General features: G+C 36.9%; 1 protein-coding gene across 10 annotated transcripts in view; it reads right to left on the bottom strand.

Annotated features, from left to right (window-relative positions):
- The window catches only part of SUGCT (succinyl-CoA:glutarate-CoA transferase), a 748045-nt gene that overhangs the window by 102676 nt on the left and 620924 nt on the right, over window positions 1–24445 (bottom strand). For all 10 annotated transcript variants that reach the window (XR_013415382.1, XR_013415381.1, XM_002803307.4 and 7 more), the window contains one exon: window positions 10756–10819. Coding sequence is in view for 8 of the 10 variants with exons in the window: in XM_002803307.4 (XP_002803353.2) it covers window positions 10756–10819 (64 nt within the window). In the remaining 2 variants the exon portion in view is untranslated. The remainder of the gene's footprint in view (window positions 1–10755; window positions 10820–24445) is intronic.

A 24445-nucleotide genomic window follows, 5' to 3' on the forward strand; every position in this document is an offset into this window, starting at 1 on the left:
TAAGGAATCGGGCTCTAACTTTGAAATAATACCAGCCCCAGGTCAGCAAGAGGAAATTTGCCCACACAGCACCATGGCCACAGAGATCACTGGAAAGACAAAAATTCTGGGTGATTCCAGGAGGCAGCTTAATATCTTGGCTCTTTTGATTATTGAAATCTGCATATGTATCCCAAACATGTCTCCTTTATTCCCCTTCCAAACAGCATCTCTGTTAATGTGTGAAAACAGTACAACTAGGGGGAAATGTAGTCCACATGTTTTGGTGCATTTACACTTATATGCTCTTGAGAATATCAAAATAGCCTAACAATACATTTTCCGATGGCTGCTGCTGCTTTTTTTTTTTTTTTTAATAGAAACACAATTACAGGCTTTGTAAAAAACAAAAACAACCACCACAAAAATCCATGTAATCCCAAAATAGGTAATCCCCAAAGAGATAGGTAATCCTAAAATAGATAGGCTGAATCTAACTTTTAATTCTTAAAATGTAAATATTATTTAAATAAATGTCAACTGAACTTCAAATTTAAAATATATCCAGCAGCCTTTAAATTAGAGACTGATGTAAGATAGGTTAAAAAAAAACTGCAATAGTTGGTTCAACTTCCTTTTTTGGCTCAATTTTAGGAGATAATACTAAATAGAGAAAAGAGGATAGATTAAAGATACACCCAGAGCTGGGTTTGAATTGCAACACTAACATTGGTTGGTGTAGCAACATTCAGCAAATCTCTATTTTCTTATCTGTAAAGTGGACATAGTAATATGGCTTACTGAATTGTCCTGGCGAAGAAACAAATGGTATATAAAAAGTATTCGTATATATACCATATATAGATAAGTATTAAGCAGATGTTTATTTACTTACATTCCCTCCTCTCAAATTTGAATGCTCCACAGCAATTATGCCATTAAAACCTATTCACAAAATATAGTTATGTGCAGCATAGTGAATTGCATTTTTCTGGTAAATTAAAAGGATGAAAAGACTAATCCCATTAGAACAAGAAAACAGGGCACTAGAAGCTGAAGTCAGTTATTTAAGGTCACACATGAACTTGAAGGCCCAGCAACAAAGAGAAAGCAGAATTAGTCTTTGTTGCAGATATTCTTTAATCCTGCGGAGGGTAGTTAGTGCTTCTCTGGCTTTTTGTGGCTGCAGCATCTTCTTGGTACTTTTATTTGACCATATCCCCGCCTCAAATGCCCAAAATGTCCTGTTATTAACTTTTTTCATTTTTAATTTGGTTAAAATTTGGTTTTTGCTTAACTGCTTGAAAAGCTTATGGCTTCTTGAAATAACCTGGGATTTAGAGCTCTTAGGAACATTTCAAACAGACATAAGGGTTGTAAGTAGGTTAGACTATTTGGCAACCCACTCCAATAGGCACACAACCCATTCTGACTTATACAATGTTCAGATAAAGGGCAAATTAGGGAAGCATTTCAAGGTCCCTCAGGTCCCCCTTCCTATGTGGTGTTAGAACATCTTACTCAAAGGAAGAACTCAGAGACACGCTGACTGTTAATGCCATACCCAGATAAAGATATGCCAAGAAGATATGGTTTCATAAAAGCTGATACATACAGGACAAATAAGATTCGGTCTAGCTGAAGAGAGAAGCAATAAGGTCCACAGACCTAGCTCAGTACCCCAAATCCTGAAGGTTTGGGGATGATATGAAAAATGAGATATGATACATTTCCTATTGATTATAGTAAGGTATCTGGAGGTTCTTCTTTAACCCCTTTACTACAATTTCTTTATCTCCACCAACATCTTATTAATATTAACATAACATTGTGTGCTTAGTCAAAATTAAACTACGATCCTTTTACATAAAAAGATGGCTTGCTCCATCTGGCTTAGTCAGATAAATATTTTATCTAAGTCTTCTTAATCAGAATACTTCTTGACATCTTAAAGACTGATATTTAAAAAAAAAAAAAAAATCCATGAAATTCAGCCCCATTTAGCTCTTCATGCACCAAGGAGTCCCTTCTTGGTAATGCTAAAGGAAAACAAAGCCACTCCTCTTTGAGAAAGGATTAAAATGACTCCCTGTCCAACCAGGAATAAACTGAGCAATAAAGCCAAGCAACTCACTCCTAGCTGAAGACACTTGGAGACAAAGATAATGGCACTTCTTGATTCTTCAAGTTAACGCCATGACACTGAAGTCCAAACTGGAAGATCATTTTAAAACTTTTGTATTTAGCGATCGTAAGGTATTTGGTTTTACTTCTCTAATCAGATTACATGTCTAATTAAATTTGATTAATTTAATTTATTCCCTAAAGGCTTATCATAAAGTCAGTACTTAAAGTTGATCCAGAAAGACTTCTTTGTGTACTCAGTGAAGGTTTGCTGCAGCTAATACACCAGGAACGCAATCAAGAACCGATGAAAATTTCTGATACATCTTCTGACACAATAACAAAAATGGTATACCATCATTTAGCCTTTTACTCTTCCTGTGGCTTTTTATTTTTCTTTTGATTTCTATATTCAGGTTAACATTCAATGGTCCACTTGGATTATTTAAAACATACCTCTAATCTCAAGGCTCATTCTGCATAGAAATACTGGAAAAAATACCAAAGAATGTATAAGTCCAATTAAATATTCCCCCAGGAAAATTCTTGAGCATAACTATCACTTCCTAGTAGTGAAAACTTACTCTACACCCCAAGAATTCATTGATAACTTAGGGTTGATTTGCAATAAGAGTTTCTTGTCTGTTAGACACATTCACTTATCAGGAAACCAACCCACTAGGGTCTAGGTTGATGAGGATATGTTGCAAAGGAACAACTGAGTTCTTGGCAGCTTTCCAAGTCCCAACTAACAGAAACAAGAATTCCCAGAGCATGAAAGCCCAGGTCTCACAAAATACTTCTTCCTCATGCCACAGATAAGCATAGTTGATGGAGATCCCTGAGTTGTATCAGCGACAGTAACTTGGCTCTCAGAGCTTCTCTGGTGCCTGATGGAAAGACATACCTGGGGATGTAATTCACGCCTCCTTTGTTTCCTCCCTGCTCTCCTAGGAAGGAAAATTACTGTGCCATTCATTTCTCACAGAACAGTAACAATGTCTACTATCCCACCTTATTGTTATAGGGACTTCCAGAGAAGACTCCAGGCACTCAATGGCAAGTCACCTGAGAATACACTGATTGATTTCACTCTCAGTATCCTGCCATGGGTTAAGGATTTAATAATGGTAAAAAATAATTGAGGACTTTGGGAAGTACCCTAGCTAGTCTATTTGAAAATTCACTTTCCTGCCAGCTTTCTCTCATTTTGTTGACAGACTATAGAAACTTCCTTTCATCTCTTTCCTCTTTTTGCAGCTTAACCTGGTCCCTAAAGGAGTATGCTCTTTCTAGAAGATAGATTATGCACTACGCACAACATGAAAACTTTACACACTTTTCCTGTTGTCATCTGAAGGGCCTTTCTACCTGGAAGAAATAACTTATCTCACCTTTCATTCTCACATTGGTTTTACACAGAATTCCTTGTGAGCACCAACATACTTAAACTTTATGGAGAGATATATGATGAAACTTTGGTTCCTCTTAATTTTTCTCTTTCCCCAGTGAGATTTGTGACAGCTTTCCCCATTGCTGTTATCCATTATAGAAATTTAACTGCACTTTGAGGACATGTGATTTCAGAAACATGATCTAATTTTCTACCTAAAGGGAAGAAAAAAAGCTAAAAGTAACAGGGGAAGGCAAAGTCTTGTGTAGCATAGAAAAGGCAGAGTTGTAATGCATGGAAAATACAAGGCAGTTACTCCATTTAATGTATGGGCTTCAAACTGAAAACTAACTAAATAAGTAAAATAAACTGTTATCAGAGAGCTTCTGCGGGTAGCCAGTCCATTAATAAAAAATGCCTACTGAATAAATGGATCATAAACCATGTTTTGGATTAGTAGTTTTTCATTGTAATCATCATCCAGAAAATGTTCTTAAGTTCCTAGTTGGCATAGAGGGTGCTGGTTAGACTTCAAATCATGACATTTTTGCCCTCCAGGAGCTTATGAAGGTATACTGTCTCAAACCCAGAGAAGTGTTTTAGATAATTATTTACAAAACATCTTGCAAAACACTCAGAAATACAATGTGTCCGATCATACAACAGAGGAGTACATTCAACTTTATAAAAATTCACCTTAAAATCCAAATATCAATATTCTAACAATTTGATTGAAACTACACTCATGCATGGTGGTGACTACTGTCTCTGAATCCAACACCCACTAGTTAAAAATTGCTGCAAGTTCCAAATGTGAGTATTAAAATCCTATGGAGAAAATATATTGAAGAACTTGGAGCTGCTTTCTGAAAAACACAGATCAGGGGATCAGCAGGCAGAAGTAACTCAATTTTGAATCCTTTTGCATGTATAGAAGACTGCTTCCCCTTCACAGCTCAGACACACTCACCACTGACACACTTCCCAGAAGTGCAACTAGAATCAAATGACTGCAATGCACATTCACAGGAAGTATCTGAAAAAGGTTATGGTGAGAAACTGCAGAGCTACACATCAAACTCTATTCCAATGACATCCTTTGAAGTTTGGTGCTCAGCACCAATGCTAACTTGGCACCTCCACAGTACATGCAAGGACAGCATGCTCCACTCTGGCTCAAAGGCCAAAGGCTGGTGTGATTGCAAGAAGATGCGAATGGTGAATGGCTTACAGGAAATTGGCCAACCTTTGGAATGTGATAACTTATGCAAGATCTTCCCACTAAAGTCACAAATAAGGTGAAATTTATGTAATGGCCCATCTCCTGTTGTAGAAATGCTGTGGTGTAAACTTGAATGTGCTTTTTTAATTTCTGTAATTAACAAATAGAAATTTCTATCAATTTCACAGTGTAAAATTTAGGACACTGTAAGTTTTACAAAAGTCTTCAACAGAGATAGAAATTACCCCTAAAATCAATCCATGAGAACATCTGCTAAACCAGTGGTTTCTATCCAAGCTCCACTTCCAAATCCTACCTTCATTCCTCAGACAGTAGGAATCTCAGGGACCCCGGCATAGATACCTTTGAATTTTTTGGATGCGTATTGAATGTGATTATTAGCTCTATTTTAGAACTTATTCATCTGGCCTCTGGCTCCCTCTTCAGGGTCCCTGTGAGCCTGCCCCCTCCCTATTTCTCCACCGGAGTGCTTTCTCTGCTCCTCCAGGGTGCCATGCACTCACATTGTTTATGTATCTGTTTGCATTTTTTTTACATTATATAATTTAATTGAAGAATCCTTGGCATCGTTGATGCATCATAGGATCATTACGTCTATTAAAAAGCTATTTGTTCAAATTTTCTCATAAGAACATGAAAACATTTTATTCTATGTACAATAATGTATACAAATGTAAATCGGTCATCAAAGAGACCTGAAGTAATTAAAGAGGTATATTTACAGTAGCACATCACAGTAAATGGAAAACCACTCACAGATTCAACATTGATACTGTTTTTGTACTTGGTTACACACTGAAGGTGAAGCATACATTTCACTTTTCAGAGAAACCTTTCCTCAGCCCACACACTAGGTGAGGTCTCCCTGGTATGGGCACCCAGAGCCTTGAGCTGTTGCCCTTGATTCTCCAAGGAAACATTCAACCTACTTTTCCATGTTCATTGTTCACGCCTGTTTCCCCTGGCAAAGCATAAGCTCCATGAGGGACTGCTCCTATCCAGCTTTCTCCCCAGAGCTTACGTAGTGTACCGGACACAGTAAGTTTAGTTAGGTTAGTTGTGGGGGAAAGGGGAGGTAACGTTTGAGGTTTTATCACCCAATATAGGTTATATTAATTAGGAGCAAATTAGTACATTGTGCCTACCATGCTGACACTTCTATCACTAAGCTAATGGTGACCTCAAACTAACAACCACTTCCCTCACTGAGGGCTCTTAGAACACCAGAATGTTGGAGGCTGGCAAAGAGACACATGATACCTGTTCTCACTTATACGCCCATTGATAGTTCATTTTTCTTTGTCTCTCTTCACCTTTAACTGTATAATAGGCTTTAAAGCTTAGATGAGAGCGTACTTTAATGAATAATATACTAAATAAAGAACAATAGCATTAGCATAACTAAAACTCACACTTAGAGATAATTCATGGGCTTAACTAGTTTGCATGCTTTAACTAGATCATCTGAAAACACAAATTACATTTCTTTCCTAATTCTTTGAGTTTGAAGATGATAGAGAATTATACGAAAGCGAGTGTTTGCAATAGATATAATAAAGGAAATCGTTTAGATGATACTACTTATTGTATTTTAATAATGGGAATGATTACAAAGATTGAAACAATGTACTAAATGGCTGAAATAATTATTTTCTTTAAGTAGCCAAGAGGGATTTTTAAGAGGTAAATAATTTCCCATCCTTGTCCAAAGTATATTAAACCTGGGCTGACCAGTGCCTTTAACATATTAATCAATAAACTCTCATCTGAAGGAATGTTACGTGGATTTATACAACTCTAAAGGTGGCTCTATAAATATCACATGATTTACTGCTGTTTTTAAGCGACAAGTTTCTGGTAATGACTAAGATAGAAAGTGCTTCAGGTAAATTAGTGCGACATACAGAAAATTCAGTACTGGTTGCAAGAAGTTCATTAATAAGGCAGGAAATATAAATAACTAGAATAATTTAGAATGGTAATAAGATGGTAATGCTAATAATGCTAATAACAATCCTAATAAGGATTGTTACTGTAAACGTGAAGATGTGGATATGTATGTGTAAATCTATAGAACTATGTTTAACAAATTCAAAATGTGTCTCCACTAGTTAACCAGAAAACAGTGTAGCAAAAGTCACCTCTAACTGTAGCCTGTGTTTCTTGTTTTGGCAGACATATCACATGGAGACATTCTGAGGAAATCTGAGTTATGTCTATAGCATTTATGAGTTCTCCAATGGGGACATCCCCAACAAAGAAAGGCAGAACTATCATAGGTAAATAAAATCAAGGACAGGTGGAATCCACAGACAAACTGTAAATTTAATTACTGATAAATTCCCTTTGCATTTAATAACTCTTGTCCTGTCTGTGTGGCCTCTTATTGGGATACAATGAATTACGAGATACAATAGCCTCTTTTTATCTGACATCTATAAGCAGAATTGTCATTCCCCTCTCATGAGGAATTCATATGTGCTGCACTCAAAAGACACTCAGATTCTAATTCCAAACATAAACTAGACTCATGCATTTCATCTCAAATCTGGGAATTCCTGTATTGATAATTCTATAGAAAGAATACAAGATAACAGGATAGACATACCAAAAAGATGACTAAGCCCTATAAACATTAAACAAAAATAGAATTTTCCAAAGGGAGGTTAAAACAAAAAAAGGAGAAAGAAATTGCTGTGGATCTGAGAACTCTATTGTAGTCAAGTGAATTTTTTACTCCAATTATTTACTTCTCCCTGTGCCCATGCTCCTCACCATATAACACTGAAATTTCTCTCAGAAAGAGTCACATGTATTTCCCCACCCTTTTGGATACAGCCTAAAACTTGCTTTTGGCCGGGCACTGTGCCTGACATCTGTAATCCCAGCACTTTGGGAGGCTGAGGCAGGTGGATCACCTGAGGTCAGGAGTTTGAGACCAGCCTGACCAACATGGTGAAATCCTGTCTCTACTAAAAATACAGAAATTAGCTTGGCGTGGTGGTACATCCCTGTAATCCCAGCTACTCCGGAGGCTGAGGCAGCGGAATCGCTAGAACCTGGTAGGTGGAGGTTGCAGTGAGCTGATATTGTGCCACTTCACTCCAGCCTGGGTGACAGAGTGAGACTGTCTCAAAACAAATTAATTTAAAAAATAAAACTTGCTTGGACTAATGAGATGCAGGCAGAAGCGTTTGCCAGCTGCATACCAACATCTTATGTAGCACTGTAGTTTCTGCTTGCCCCAGTGTTCTGCAGCCGTGACAATCAGAAGAGCAGGAGAGACACATAGATTGGAAATGACTCCAAGCACCGGCAGAAGCTAAACCTGGCCAGACCTGGAACTAGAAGCAAAGCTACCCAGCTGAGTCCAAGCTATATGAAACTTCCAAGTTAATCCACATGCATGGGATAAACAAATGCTTATGTTTGAAACCCATTAAGAGCTTGAGGTTATTTCTTACACAGCATTCTTGTTACAATGGCTACCTGATACATTTATAAATTAAAGTGGGCAAAAGAAATATTCTTCCCTTCTAGTAATCTGTAAAGAATATTTCCTTCCTCCTGAGATTTAGCTTTCATTTATTTACAATGAAAGTCAGCAAATTCATGCCTGATTGAAAGAGTGTTACCTCCAATGAGTTCATTCTAGGTTGGCCACTGACTTACTTTTTTCGTCATTATCATGCTGACAATCATATTGACTTTCAAATGCTTACCCTTTCTCTAATGTGTTGGGGACACCAACCCCTGTATGACCTCATCTGTAAACTTGTGGGGTTAAGTGATCACTGGTTCTTCAGGTCCCAGACTTCCAAGGAGAGATGTATGGAAGACCACAGCATGGTGGGCAGAGGAGGAAAGCTAAACAATAGGAGTACTAACCTATCAATCAGCATAACTCTGCTTCCATCTGTGTTAGCTATGAATTCTTCATGTGGAAAATCAGTTTTACTATTTAAATATCAAAAACTACTAGACCAGATGTTTTCTAAAGTCTTCTAATACTCAAAGCCCTATGATTACGTTTTTATTTTGACCACTCCCTTCTCTTTATTTCTATTCCCATGACCCTAATTTAAGACACTATCACCTAAACTCCTGTATCACTTCCTAACCTGACACTCTGCTTTAAGCTGTAAATTATGTCATTTTATTCCCCTACTTAAAATGACAGAAAACCCAACTTTAACGGGGCCCCCAGGCTCTCCCTATTGCTCCAGTCTCATTTACTGCCCCACTTCCCCACCTTTCATCCTGGCTTAGAACACGCCCCACTCTTCATCACCTTGGGGTTTTCTCCCATGCTGTTCCCTCTGCTGGAAATGCTTGTTCTCTATTCTTTTTGCCTTCAGTGTCATGTTACAAGTCGGCCTCTCAGAGACTTTCTTCAATCACCTAAACTACAGAAGGCCCCACCTGACCCCTATCATTCTCTATGACAGCACATTCTTCTTTCTTTCTTTGCACTTATGACTTACAGTTATGGAAACATTTGTTGGTTGTTATATTATTCAACTTCCTATTAAGTATCAGCTCCAGGTGGACTGGGCTGAAGTTGTCTGGTTTATTTTTGTATTTTTAGGACCCAAAGCAGTACCTGGCACATAGTATATATGCAATAATATAGATGAGTGCATGAACTAATGAACTTCTTAGCTTTTGTCAACATTTTTTTCTACCACTTTTCTATATCATATAACATTTCCCTAGAACGTGATCTCAGTCTTTCATTTGCTTATACCTGCTCTCTTAGTTACCTTCCTTAAACCATGCATAATGTTCCTTATGTTCTTGAACATTAGAATTTTCTCTTCAACTTTCTTATTCATCATACTTCCCTCTTCTTACTCTTTTCATGTGCGAGTGGTCACTATCTGGTAGGTTGTGGGAGATTATTATAAAGCTGATCCCAAATCTTAGAATTAGATTCTATTTAGGATAAAATTAACAAGAATAGTCCTTCAATAAATAAGACCAGATACCTATAGAAGTAAATACTCTATGCACCTGACTGAGGTGACGGAGGAGTTTGGCAAATACCTAAATTTCAAGTAAGATGACCAGGAAATGATTTTAGGAAAAAACAATAACAAAAAGTATATCCTAGCTAATTTAATTGACCTCCGTCAGAAGAAAAGAAAAAAAAAAATAAGTGCTTGGTTTGTAGATAGCCTAGAAAATATGGACACAATGAACAAATAATGTGGAACTCCATTGTTGGAATGTGGATTTTTCTAGCAATGCCTGGAATAGAGAAACACAATATCTGATAAAGGTAATATTACGATTATCAGAGAAATGAAGGCTGTGGGAGGGAAATGTATTGGTCACAAGCTCTCACTATTGTTTAAATGCACCACCTAAGAGGATGCTTTGAGAGTCGGCATGAGGCTACTGACTGCTGAAATGAGAGCTCCCTCTGCAAGTGAAGAAGCTGGCATTTCGGCTTAGGCAGCGGTCTCTGATGAGTTGGTTTAGTATGAGTCAACTTACAAAAATTCAATCTATTCTGGGTGTACTGAAAACATTTAGTTTCTTGATCTGTAAAGCCAAGATCCATACCTTAAACCACAGTTATGAAAGAAAAAGGCCGAGCCTGGGCAGTCAGTAGCCTTCCTTGGACTCCAATTATATCTTGCCTGGCTTTCTTTCCAATTCTCATATGAACCACACTCTATTTCTTGTTATTGGCCATACCTATTACTATCAACCTGTTGATAATTACATGATGTACTTTCGTGAGCATGTGATTACACAAAATGAAATTAAGAAATGCAAGCATTTTTTTGTCATTGTGGCAATCTGACACTCCTTAGAACTAAGACACAATGCCGTAGTCTCATCATACATTTCTGTGAGTGCAGTCCTAGGATTCCCCTTTTACCCAAAGTTATAAATTTGTATAATGTCTTGGAAAGTTGTTTGGGAGCTCATAAGCTACCTGTAGTAAACAGCATATGGGACAATTAATAAAGAAAGGTGTTAGAGAAAATACCAAAACTTTTCAGACCTGGGACGGAAATCTTCCCCACAGTTGGATGCTCCATCTCCATAATAAGGCTGTTGTGTAATACCTGAAAAGGCAAAAACAGAGAGAAAAATAACTTACAAAATAAAACCATCTTCAATTACAAGGCATGGACAGTCATCTATTCAGTCAACATCAAAGAAAGATATGGCAAAACACAGAGATGTTTAAAATTTTAATTTGAAAGTAAATACTTGACATAAAAATAATGTTTCATCTTATAATACACCAAATGAAGCCAAAAAAGACTAGAGGATTCATGGACTAGAAAACATTTCAATAAGACCTTCCCACTCTTAAAATTTTTATTTGCCCCTAAATATAGCAGATGATTTCCTCTCTTTCATCTATGGATGCTCCCCTAATATTAAAGCTCAGCCCTTTCCTGCATAACCTTATGGCAGGACTCGGCCAAGGACAAGAAATAGGACCTCGAACAGAGCAGCACACTGGGGTGGTACACATGCTCCTGGAAAACTGTGCAGCAGAAGGTATGGGGAGTCAGTCCATTTGAAGAATAAATCAGAGTATCCAGAAGGCTCGGTGACTGCTGGAGGTGGAAAGATTCAGGGCTGCTGTGACAAGCAAATGAGCAGCAGACAGCAAATCCAGAGGAGACCCAGGTCAGAGGCGTGCACAGGGAAGCTGAACCAGGAACGTTTTCAATGGTGGTCAAGACCTTAAGCAAAAGACTAGAGTTCAGAAACAGGATTCCAGGATACTGGAGTAAAAAAGCCAGAGACTTCATCCCAGAGGGCTGATTAGATTCTCATGCAATGGTGAGGCAGGAAATTTAAAAAATAATAATAAAATAAAATAAATTTTTCCATATTAAATTAATTTATTTCAAAGACAACAATAAGTATATTTTTATAAATTTTTATTCTCTATAATAACTTCAAATATTCTATTTTACCTAAAAAATACAATAAAATCATAAAAAACCTAAACAAACCTAAAACTACAACTATCTAAACACCATAATAAAAATTAGAAAATAAACCAATACAAAACTCTTTAAAACAAAACCTAAATAATAAACATCTAAATTACTTAACAACAATCATATACAATCCTAAATTATAAACCTATTTTAATTTAATTAACTATCTTTATCCTGCCTCTATATCCCTACTTTCACACACTATAAACTTACTTCAAACTAACCCACCCCCTTTTATAAAATATATGTAAAAATCAAATGCTATCTTTATTCTAAACCCAATCTTTAAACACTAAATCTACTAAATCTAAACACATTCAATAATAAAAAATACCCTCCTTTATATACCCCAGAATCTCTCTCTAATCCTCCTAATCGCACAACAATGGGACCGAGATAGGTATCTAGTGTCCCATCAAGAACATAAGGTAGCCTTGGCTTGGGATTAAGATCTAAGGCCAGTTACTAGTGCAGGGACATTCTGCCAGTGCCTGACAAGAGAAATATACTTGATGCTGAATCACTTGACTGCTGAAATGAAGCAACTTAAATCCCTGGCAAATGAAGGCTGGAATGTTTCCCGGGGGTAGGCAAAAAGACAAAATCTGCAGTGCCCTCCAACTATAAGTGGTGGATGAGCTGAGGGCATGGAACCAAATTCTGGAACATAAGTGTTGAATTATTAGAGGCAAAATGTTCCGTGATACACAAATAGAAATGCTACTTTTTTTTTCTTTTTTTAAAACAACAACAACAACAAAAAACAATTGGAGGCTACCTGGTTATACCGTCTCAAAGAATCCAACATCTATTACTGGAACCTCAGTAAGACATTTATGGATATCTTACCTATAAATTGTGTTTCACCTGCACTATCTACCAAGCAGAGAACCTCTCTCTTCCTGTCCTGTACGTGCATCTAAAGGACAGAAGTATTTCAGTGGCACAGTAATCTTACAGACCACAATTTCATGCCAGCATCCCAAAGAGTGGCTGTTATAATGGTTCTACAGCATTTTGAGCTTCAGGTAAAAGTAAGATTTGCCTATCTACCTTCTTACCATAATCTGTTCGCAGAGTAAAAGAGCATGGAATAAAGAAACTAATAAAATGTTTTCTCACTTTGCTAAGCTCAGAGAAAGAGCTTAAATTTCTTGGGTTTTATTCATTTCTAGTGAGTTTTTGGTCACATCATAAAATAAATCATCAATAAGACAACTTCATGGGTGACTTTTTAAGTGTAGAAATACAGTTTTGCTATGGCTAAATATTCTGGCTGCGCCTGGTTCCTTTGGAAATGGTTACCACTTTTTGGGTGATGCTCTTTAGACAACGATGTCAACCTCCCTCATTGAGGATGATAACACATCACACAGAGATTCTTTCTTTTGGGATCACCAGGTTTGTACTCAAGAGCTGGCCAGATAAAATTCTCGCCAGTGTTAGAATTGTGCTATAATTTAATTCTGGTGTGGCTCGTTCTCAGCACCCGCCCAGCACAGCTTCCTCCTATGTGGGGGTGGGGGCTAAATGCCAACGGGAGGTGCTAAATCTCAGTTCTACTGAGGACAGGAACAAAAATACCGAGCTAAATTTCACTCAAAACAATTATCTGCACACTGAATCATTCTTCTCTCCTCGTATCTCTGTTGCCCTCCTGACTACCTCTTTGTAATAACACTGCAGTGCTACTCACGAAAGACAAAAGTGAGTGTTCTTAGCTAAATATAACTTAACTGATAGTGTTGAAATTAATTAACGCTGAATTTTAATCATGTAGCAAACGTTAAGTGTCAAACGTGAAAGGGTAGTTGGTAAAGGTCAAGGGACATATGTCAAAGTTTTGTGAAGCAAAAGCTAGCAGTTGATTGAAATTTTCCACGGAAGCAGTTTAAAGAGTGTACTTTCTCCACCCCTACGCCGATTGCTGTCTATATAGGATATTTTCAGTATGAAACTTTAACCTTATCAATGCCTTTGCATTGAAAACCATTCCGTTTTAAGCAAAAATTTAAATTCTTCTTACGTTCGGCAGAGGAAGCTAACTGCAGTTTCTTATTTGCTGTAGCATGCATGCAATTATGAGGCAAACAGGCTGGTGTGAGCCCCATGTTCAGAAGGAACGGATGTATTCCCCTGCTTGGTTGCCACCCACCTTTTTATATAAAGTGTGAAGTCCATACAATTCCATAGGCTTTCTTCGCGAATCAGGTCAGAATATCCCACAGAACAATGCGGTCTGTGGCAGTGCTGTCCCTGGAAACCCTGCCTAATGACTTGGAATCTTGGAAAACTCTCCAGCCTTGTTTGTGGGGCGAATCCTGCTCTGCTTAGTAACATACTAGAGGATTTCAGAACCCAGGAAGTCTGTCTGAATTCTAACATAAATCTCTCCTGCTTCATTACCCTTTCACGTTTTACCCTTCAACTCCCTTTCATGTTTGACACTTAACTTTGCTACATGATTAAATTTGTCTCCTCTAAACTTTACTGGAAATGAAGGAACTACCTGTTACCACTATTTGCGTAACATTTTTTGGAGAATGGTTACTAAACGTTTCCTTGTTCTTTTCTCATCTGGCCCCAACACCCGGACCTCTACCACCTTAACCTAGAAATTCAATTTAAAAACGCTTCGTTTTCTGACCAGTAACAATTAACTGCTACAATTTCCCTTAAGATGTTCAAGGCTTGAAGAGAGTTTCATGCCTTGGTGCTAGGTCTGGCCATTCGGGGCATTCTTTGTTGCACATTGAGTTGTTTCACTATAAGGCAGGGAATTTCTCTAGAATTTTGTAGTGAATTTTGTCCATTTGGCAATGTCTTTGGATTTTACTGTTTTCTCCTTCATTTTACTTATTTTATCCTTCCTAGGTCTTTCATGGTTTAGTAGCTCTTCTAAATTCCATTTCTTCTCCTTGAAATTTCAAAAGCCTATTCTTGACAAGAATAGAATTGTAGACAGTGCGCCAACCTCTTTAGCAAAGTATCAGGCCTATTTAAATAAGGTCTCTCTTTCTTTCTCAAGCATTTTACAGATTGACAGCCTAATGACAGAGTCAAATGGTAATGTATTAATGATGGGGGGAAAGAGTAAAATGTATACCTTAAAGTAACGTGGGAAATAAAAGTTTAAGTGAAAGTAAGAAAGTCTTTTTATAAAGTCCTATGGCAGAAATGGCAGAAGAAAAAAATTTGTAATATAGCACTAGCAAGACAAAAAATGCAAAAAATAAACATCGATACCCTTTCTATAGACAGTGAAACTATTTATGGAAAATGAGAGAGGAATATTCAAATGAAAAGACATGAAATTACATACACAAATGATATGTGTAAACACTACACTGTCCTTACACATATCAAAATCAAAGTAATACCATCAATGGTATTAGCAATAATGCACAAAAGAGAACTGACCTATCTATTCACAGTGAATAATGATATGACCTATTCATTCAATTCAACAAACACCATAGCACTCATATGCTAGGCAAAATGAAGAAGCTGGCAGTAAAAAGATGAATGAACCTGCATTAAAAATGTATGTAATTAGAAGAGAGGGTACAGAATAAGAGAGCTTTTTTATAGCACAGTCATATAAATTGTTATAACACAGTTTAAGCTCCATAACAAAGGAACAAATCCAATGAGGAGCAAGTAAGTAACTCTGCTTATCTTGAAAGAAGTTGATGATTTGTTAGATTAAGATAATATGACTTAGGTCAGGGAGGTTAGTAAATACCAGAGAACAAAGATAATATTGAAATTAGATGTTAAGGTTAAAAACAACAATGATAAACGTAATAACAGCAGATGCTGCTCTACAAAACTCCTTAAGGGTCAGGCATTGTGTTAGGAGCTAAAGCTTTGTTTGTTTAATCCTCTCATTAACCAGACTAGGTAGGAAGTATTATCTTCATCTCTACTGATGAGGTGTTAGAAACTTAGAGGAGCTATTTGTCCAAGATTTCGTGATTATTAAGTGGCTGATCTTGGATTATAATTTAGGTGTGTCTAATTTAGCCAGGTTCCTGGCAGTTGGAGGGAAAAAAAAATTGAAAAGCATTATTTGATTTACCATTAAAATAACTAGTTGATGTGGTCAATTCTGTAAAACAAATTAGTCACTTCAGTGGGAAAAGAAAATCAGTCGAACAGATTACATGTCACCATGTGGTCCTATTAGTTAATAAACTGACCTGCACCATTGCAAGTAGCCAAGGATACTCTGGCTGTGAAAATTGGAAGGATTTGAAGGGAATGGACCCAGAGGGTGATATTGGGCAAGGCACTTAGGTACTTTAAGGCTCAAAACCCTCATCGGTGGCCAGGCGTGGTGGCTCACACCTTTAATCCCAGCACTCTGGGAGCTGAGGCGGGTGGATTGCCTGAGTTCAGGAGTTCAAGACCAGCCTGGCCAATATGGCAAAACCCCACGTCTACTAAAAAAAAAAAAAAAAAAAAAAAAATTAGCCAGGCACAGTAGTGTGTGCATGGTGGTGTGCACCTGTAATCTCAGGTACTCAGGAGGCTGAGACAGGAGAATTGCTTGAACCCAGGAGACCGAGGTTGCAGTGAGTCAAGATTGTGCTACTACACTCCAGCCTGGGTGACAGAGAAAGACTCCATTTCAAAAAAAAAATTTAAAAAATTAAAAAAATAGAAAATTAAAGAAAAAAAAGAATATCAGTAAAAAGGGGATAATAATATCTCTTTCTAAGGGAAGAAGTGAGATGATGAGTATAAAGCCCTGAGCATAGGCCCTGGTGCAGAGTGTGCTCACAAGAAGTGGCAACTGTTTTTCCTGTTACCAATAGAGGGGTTCAAACTCTGGCTCCATCAAGTTCAAGATGTGTGGCTTTGGGTACATTCATTGAACACATATTAAATGTACTAACAGTAATGAATGATAATTAACAATAAGCATTAAATACATATTAATGTGCTAGGCATTGTTAAGTGCTGAGGAAAAACTGGGTCACAGAAAACTCAAGGTCATGCCCTCAAGAAGCTTACTGCCTTTTAAGGGAAACTTTCTAATTAAGCAGAAACCACTGGTCTGTTATTGTTACATAATATTATCTGTTTCGTCCCCTGCTATATGCCCAGTGCCATGAATGTTATCTGGCACTATCTGGTAGATGCTCAATAAACATTTACTGAATTTTTTAAAATTAAATTGAATTAACTGAGTAAGTTGCAGGTAGTTCCTTTTGGTTTCTTTATTTTACAGAAGTAAGGAGGAGTGCTCTTGTTTTAAGCTTTTAATGAATGCCTAGAGTTCTCTAGACACAAAACTGTTTTACTGAATTTCCAAAATACAGTCATTTTTAGGAACTTAGATATCAAGTTCCAGTGTTGCCTTGAAATTTCTGCAGTTTTCTAAAGCAGCTTCCAGCTGATCTTGAATCTGCCATATACACTGTATATTTTAAGACACTCCAGAGGCCATGCTGAGAAGCTCTGCATGGACAATGGTCATTATCAGTAAAGGAAAGCCAAGAAACATGGGCATGCACATTTATACATGTGAATGAAATTAATCTGCTCAACTTGAAGAAAACAATTACAGAATTCTTCACTAGGAATACTCAGAAAACCATTTCTAAAACACACAATATTTTACTAAGCAAAAAACACTGGAGTAATATTCTTTATTTCCCATTTTAGCAATTTAGTCATTCCTTTAGCATAATAGGAAAACAACCTTGGAATAATAGTTGAAAGGTTATACAACTGAAGGCAAAACTTACCATGAATATATTAAAAAGCTAATTCAACTACTTCTGAAAACTGTGCCCTCAAAAAATGTAAAAACAACATAAATTCATGAAAACAAATTGACATGAAAATCCCTAACTTTACTTAGATCAGGGGTCTGCAAACCGGTACCATGGTCCATGGTATCAGGGGTGCACAACCCAGTATCGCTCCATGGCCTGTTAGGAAGCGACCCGAACAGCAGGAGGTGAGTGGTGGGCAAGGAGCAATTATTACCAAAGTCCTAGGAAAGTTTTTTTGTAAACTTTTTAAAAAGTTTATTTTAAAATGTATATGGAAAGATAACAGCCTCAGAATGGCTTAGACAATCATAAAAATAATAAAGTAAGAGATAATTACTCTATCTGATATTAAGATATACTATATAACTGCTAAACACTAAGTAGGTACTAGGAGAATATCACATTGGCAGAGAGACAGACACATAAATCAATAGAACAACAGAGAACTCAAAAATAGATCCACACAAATATGTCCAAATAATTTTTGACAAAGGTACAAATGCAATAGAGGAAGTAATACAGCCTTTTCGACAAATAGCACTGAAACATGTGTATTGGAACTGGGGGGAAAAAGAATCTCAACATAAAGCTCACACTGTAAAAAATTAATTCAAGATGAATCATAGACTTAAATGGAAAATGGATAACTATAAAATTTAGGAAAATAAACAGGAAAATATTTATATAAATATTTAAATAATAAAATAGGAAAAACCATGGTACATCCATATTATGAAATACTCCTTAGCAATGAAAAGGAACAAACTATTGATTCACACAACAACCTGCATCAATCCTAAAGGAATTGTGCTGAGTGAAAAACGCAAATCCAAAAGATTACATAGTATATGATTTCATTGAACATAGCATTCTTGAAATGACAACATTCTAGAAATAGAGAACAGATTGGTGGTCTCCAGAAGCTAGAAGAGAGATGGGAGTGGAGGGAAGGGAGGTGCATGTGGCTATAAAAGGGCAGCAGGAGAGATGTTCATGGTGATGGAACTCTTCTCTATCTTGACTATATCAATGTCAATGCCCTCAATGTGATACTGTAGTATAGTTTTGCAAGAAGTTACCATTGGGGAACAGGGCTACATGGGATCTCTCTGTATTATTTCTTGTAAGTGCATGTCAATCTATAATTATCTCAAAATAAAAAGCTTTTTTAAAATTATGGTCTCCTGGGGGATAATGTAAGAGGGGACTCAATTTTATTTTCTCAGCTAGAAATATATTGATGAATAGAGTTTTAGTAGAAAACATTTTTATCTTGTTCCTAATTTTAAAGGAAATGTACTTAATGCCTCATCACTGAGTATGTTTGTGACAAGGAATAATGGGCATACTTTATCAAGTTATAGAATCTATTCCTAGTTTGATGAGAAATTTTATTATAGATGTTTACTTAGAGCAAATGGCTTTTAATCCATCTACTGGGAGGATCATATAATTTTTCTCCATTAATCTGATCACTTACAACTGCAGTAAGTGATCAAATTTATTGTCTTAAACTTGTACAATTTTAGAATAATTACCTCTTTCAGGTGAATTCAAATTTTTATTGACATGAGGTGACTTGAACAGTAATGCATTTTGTTTTAAAGTCAGTAGCATCTAACATTACTAAAGCTACAGTGGCTTCATTTTGGTTTGTATGTTCTTCATACATCATTTTTTAACCTATAATATGCAACCTTTCTAAGTTTTTAGTTTTAGGTGTATCTCTTGAAAATAGAATATAGCAGGATTAGGCTGAGACGGGAGGATCACGAGGTCGGGAGATCGAGACCATCCTGGCTAACACGATGAAACCCTGGCTCTACTAAAAAATACAAAAAAAAAAAAAAACTAGCCGGACGAGGTGGCAGGTGCCTGTAGTCCCAGTTGCTCGGGAGGCTGAGGCAGGAGAATGGCGTAAATCTGGGAGGCGGAGCTTGCAGTGAGCTGAGATCCCGCCACTGCACTCCAGCCTGGGAGACTGAGCAAGACTCCGTCTCAAAAAAAAAAAAAAAAAACAGCAGGATTTATTCTATCTTTGCTTTTTAACTGAAAAGTTTACTGCATTTACTTGAATTGACATTTTTGATATTTTTGAATTCATTTTATTTTTTTTGAGACGGGAATTCATTTTAGAACCTTACTTAGTGCCTATTTTTGGTCTCCTATAAGAAAAATTCCCATTTTGCCTTGTTTGAGATTGATTGAGATTGTTTCCTCACATTTACTAGTTTGAAGATATATACTTTATCAAAAGGATATTCTTTTTTTTTTTTTTTTTAAGATGGAGTCTTGCTCTGTTGCCCAGGCTGGAGTGCCGTGCTGCCATCTCAGCTCACTGCAACCTCTGCTTCCAGAGTTCAAGCAATTCTCCTGCCTCAGCCTCCTGAGTAGCTGGGATTACAGGTGCGTGCCACCACACCCGGCTAATTTTTGTATTTTTAGTAGAGATAGGGTTTCACCATGTTGGCCAGGATGGTCTTGATCTCCTGACCTCGTGATCTGTGTGATTATAGGCATGAGCAACTGCGCCCGGCCCTTTTTTTTTTTTTTTTTGGAGATGGAGTTTTGCTCTTGTTGCCCAGGCTGGAGTGCAGTGGCACGATCTTGGCTCACTGCAACCTCCACCTCCCGGGTTATAGTGATTCTCCTGACTCAGCCTCCCAAGTAGCTGGGATTACAGGTGCCCGCCACCACCCCTGGCTAATTTTTGTATCAAGATGGAACTTTTTTTCCTTCAGAAGTCTTAACATGGATATTTAACTTAACAAAATAAAAATTTAATCAATACCAGTTATCCCCATACCAATTATATGCCAGGATCCAATTATCTCCCTACCAATTTATATGCCAGATGTTTTCAAATTGTCTTGGTTCCCCATATTTTTTGTCTCTGTACATTTTTCATAATGTCCTTAGGCAAAAAGGAATACTGTTTTGTGTATTAAGTAGTATTGTTTTGTTTATTAAGTAATTAAAAACAGTATGTATTCATATCCTAATAACTGAGTAGTCATTTGAAAAAATAATAGACATAAATTATAATAAAAGAAAAAAAATCTTTATTTGATTCTTAGCCACTATTACTTTCTAATAGTATATGTACACCTGTTAGGCACAGCAAAACTTCAATCTTGGAATTGAATCAGATATCTCCATCCATATTTCTTGTTTTATATTGATTTTCTCTTGGTACTTGCATTTTTTTCATAGCTACATCCATCCAAAAACCGAGTTTGATCAAATATGTTTAGCAAAGGAATGTAGAGTGATTCAATATCGAAGCTGTGAACTTGAACACACTCCGTGCTGTGTCCAACATACATTGCCCTGTTTCTCTAGAACTTATAAACATCCTGCAGTGCCCCTGCGCATTCACTAGGATGTCATGAGTGCCTCAGTACATAGTTTGAGAACCACAGTCACCTGCAATTGGGTTCAGCATTTTGATTTTCTGTTTTTTAAATCTGGAAATCATTATTATCAATACTGTTTTTCAAAATCAATGATTTTAGCTTACTATATGTTTATCCTAATATTTGATCCTCATTTTTTTTTAATTTTTTATTTTAGACTTTCCTTTAGCGGCCATATTCTCTCTTCCTGTAGAATGTTCTTTAGAGTCTCCTTACTCATCTGTTCAGAGTAAGTTCCATAGTAAGTTGGTTTTATTTTCCCAGAAGTTACTTTGCTTTCAATCTAAAAGAGTTGTATTGGTTGTACATTTCTAAGCTGACAGTTATCTTCTGTTGGCATACTGATGATATTATTCCATTGTCTTCCGAGTTTCACTATTGTTTTCAAGAAGTCGGCCATGATTCTAATTGTCATTGCTTTGTAGGTAATCTGTATTTTTTTCTCTGGGTGATTTAAAGATCTTCTCTATGTCTTCTGTTTTCTACAGTTTAACCACCATCAGTCTAAACCTGAATACCTTTTTATTTAATCTATTTAATTTTTACTTAATCCATGTAGTCTTTAGGACTTTCTAAGTCTGAAAAATTATGTCTTCGAAAGTTTTGGAAAATTCTTAAGCATGGTAAAGTATTGCCTCTGCCTACTCTCTCTAGCTTCCCCTGGAACTGCATTATAAATGTATATATATAAGATATATTATATAAACATTAGAATATATATTATAATAAATTACATATATAAAATTAATGAAAATTTTAGCTATATATTAGATGTGATCACTCTATATTAGTCTCTGCCTCTCTTGTTTTTCCTCTGTGTGTGTGTGTCTCTCTGGGTTGAGTTGTAATTAATTTATTCAGATCTACGTATCCCATCATGAATTCAATCTTCTATCAAATCTACCATTGCTGTGCAGTTGTTCTTAATCCAGAGATGATTTGCATTTTATTTTTCTAAGTGCTTAAGGGCACCTCTGAAATAGAACCAAATTAAACTTAACTTTCTGTTTGGTGGTTTTGGCCCACCAAGTAGAATTAATTACTCTCCTATATACAGAACAATAGATTTGTAGCTAGCTCACCTCCTCGCCCCAGAAAAATGAGAGATTTTCTTTTTATGTATTTCCTTCAAGAGCCATAGTCAAACAGGTTAGAATATCTACTATTTCCTTCTTCAGTCTTCAGTGGCAGGTCTTAAAATTTTTTTGCTTTCTTTTTTGTTTTGTTTTTTACCTAGTTCATCCACTGACATTGCTGACTTTTAGATGTCCAATCTTTATTTTGAAGTTTCTATTCTATCTCCCATCTAGTGTGGACTTCAGGATTCTTGTTATATCCTCATTTCTTATGGCCCATAAAGTTCAGGTCTAAGTCAAAGAGTATTAGCAAATGAAGGTTCTAGTGCCTGCTTCTCTGCATGCATGTTTTCTAATCATTTTTCTACTGCCAGGATTTCTCTGGTCATATAGTCCCCCATATTGTCAGAAACAGAGGTCCTCCAGATGTCACTGCATCCTCTTTAAGCTACATTTGAAGTCTTAATTTGGTGTTCCAACCTTTCCCAAGGCTAAGTAGCCCAGAAAATAAGAAAAATAACAACTATTAAATAAAAGAGGAAATACAATAGAATCCAGTGAAATACAAAGGTGATTTATGAACTGTAAAGTCAAGATATTCGAAGTCCAGACTTACATCTTTAATTCTATCCTTCTTGGCAGTGGGGTCTTTAATTAAGTTATCCCAGAACCAAATTACAAGTTAAGAAAGCATTCTTTCCCCTCCAGCACAGGAGTCTGCAAAGCCCTGTGAAGGGAACCATTCCAAGTGGTGGTCAGCAGGGTAATTTTGTGTGCGCTGTCTTCACTTAGCAAGAACCAAATAACTCCTTCATTCTTAGGAATTTTCTAGTTGCCCAGTGGAAAACCTGTGAGTTTTGATTAGTCCTAAGAACAGGTCAGGAGGTTGTATACATATTATATTTCTGACTGGATTCAGTTCTCTCTTCCCCAGAGACTGAAGATTCTAGGCAAGAATTTGGGAGTCCAGTCTAAGAGGCAGAAGCTATCTATTTTATTAATGAAATGATGCTTCATCCTCTTCAGAAGTCATTAAGGCAAACATTTTTCTTATTATTTTACATTGGTTGATCAAAAACTCATCACTTAAATGTCTGCCAACCATTCTGTTTTTTTTGCAGGGACCAAAGTAACAAAAGAGAGTAAGGAGGAAAAAAAGTCAGTTGGACAAAAATATGGCATAACAAAACAAAACAAAAAATGCACATGGATTCTCTGAATGGGCAGAGTTTTCTGTGTGACTTGTCAGGGTTGGACAGTCCAACCAGCACGAATGTAAAGCAAGGACAGAGTGAGTGTGAGAGGACCATACTTGACGCTTGCCTAATACCGAGGTGGCAATTTGCATGCACCAAGACACAGTGAAATAGATTTTTCATTATTAGCTCTATTTTATATATGAAGACATACATTTGAGGAGGTAAAATGTAATAATGTAAGTTAAAGTAAAATGTGTCCATCTGACAGCAGAGCCTATGATCTTTCTACCACACTTGTGTCTGTCTCAAAAGTGTCCAGTACAACTTTCCACTATAATAAGATTCTAGTATTGCTGATCTGGGTGCAACACGGACATAAGAAGAAAGAGTCACTGGAGACACAGAATATTCCAAATGATTGCCATTAGCAATTTGTCATTTCTTCTGCTGGTCCAAGTGCTGCCTGAGAAAATCAGGTATAGTAAGATGTAAGTAATCTTTTATGGAGACCTTCCTCTCTGTCTCCTTGAGGGTAGTGTATTGTAAACTCTACTGAAATTAAATCTCCTTTGGGATCGAATTGAAACAAGGCATCTCCTTATTTGATGTAGCAAAGCTTTCCCTTAGTAAGTTCACAGGAATATGAAGGATGTAACAAAACACTAACATCTGCTTCCTTAACAAATTTTCTTAATAAACTCATACATGCCAAATATGTTTACGACTCATTATCACTCTTGATACAGTATGATAGAAGTTTAACCAGGAAAGGTTTTCAGCATCAGGAAGCCACAAAGGAAACAATGTCGTGGCACATACAATATCTGAACAGCCACAAGGCCGAGCAGCGGTTGATAAATGTGCAGATTACTCAGTCCTCTGCCATGAGGAAGCAATATCATTTGTTTGCTTTATGTCAGCCATTCTAGAGAACCATAACACCACAGGGGGCAATCAAGTGACAGTCCTGTGGCTACAGAAAGACACGGACACTGCACATGGCATCCTCCTGGTGCCTGATTCATTATGCCAAAAATTTGCTCAGGCTCAAAAAGGCCAGAACCATTATGATAATTAACACGTTTCTAAGACTTAAAAACACTAAGGTGATGGTCCTAAAATTCAATAAACTCAGTGTTTTCATTTTACATTTTGGTTTGCTTTTCCTGGGAATTTGTGTGGATGGGGAAATACTTTGCTTGTTGCAGGCAGATAGATGCATGTTTGCTCTAGGCCAGGCGATAAGGAGAAC

Source organism: Macaca mulatta, chromosome 3 (genome assembly GCF_049350105.2).
Source record: "Macaca mulatta isolate MMU2019108-1 chromosome 3, T2T-MMU8v2.0, whole genome shotgun sequence".
Taxonomy (NCBI): Eukaryota; Metazoa; Chordata; class Mammalia; order Primates; family Cercopithecidae; genus Macaca; species Macaca mulatta.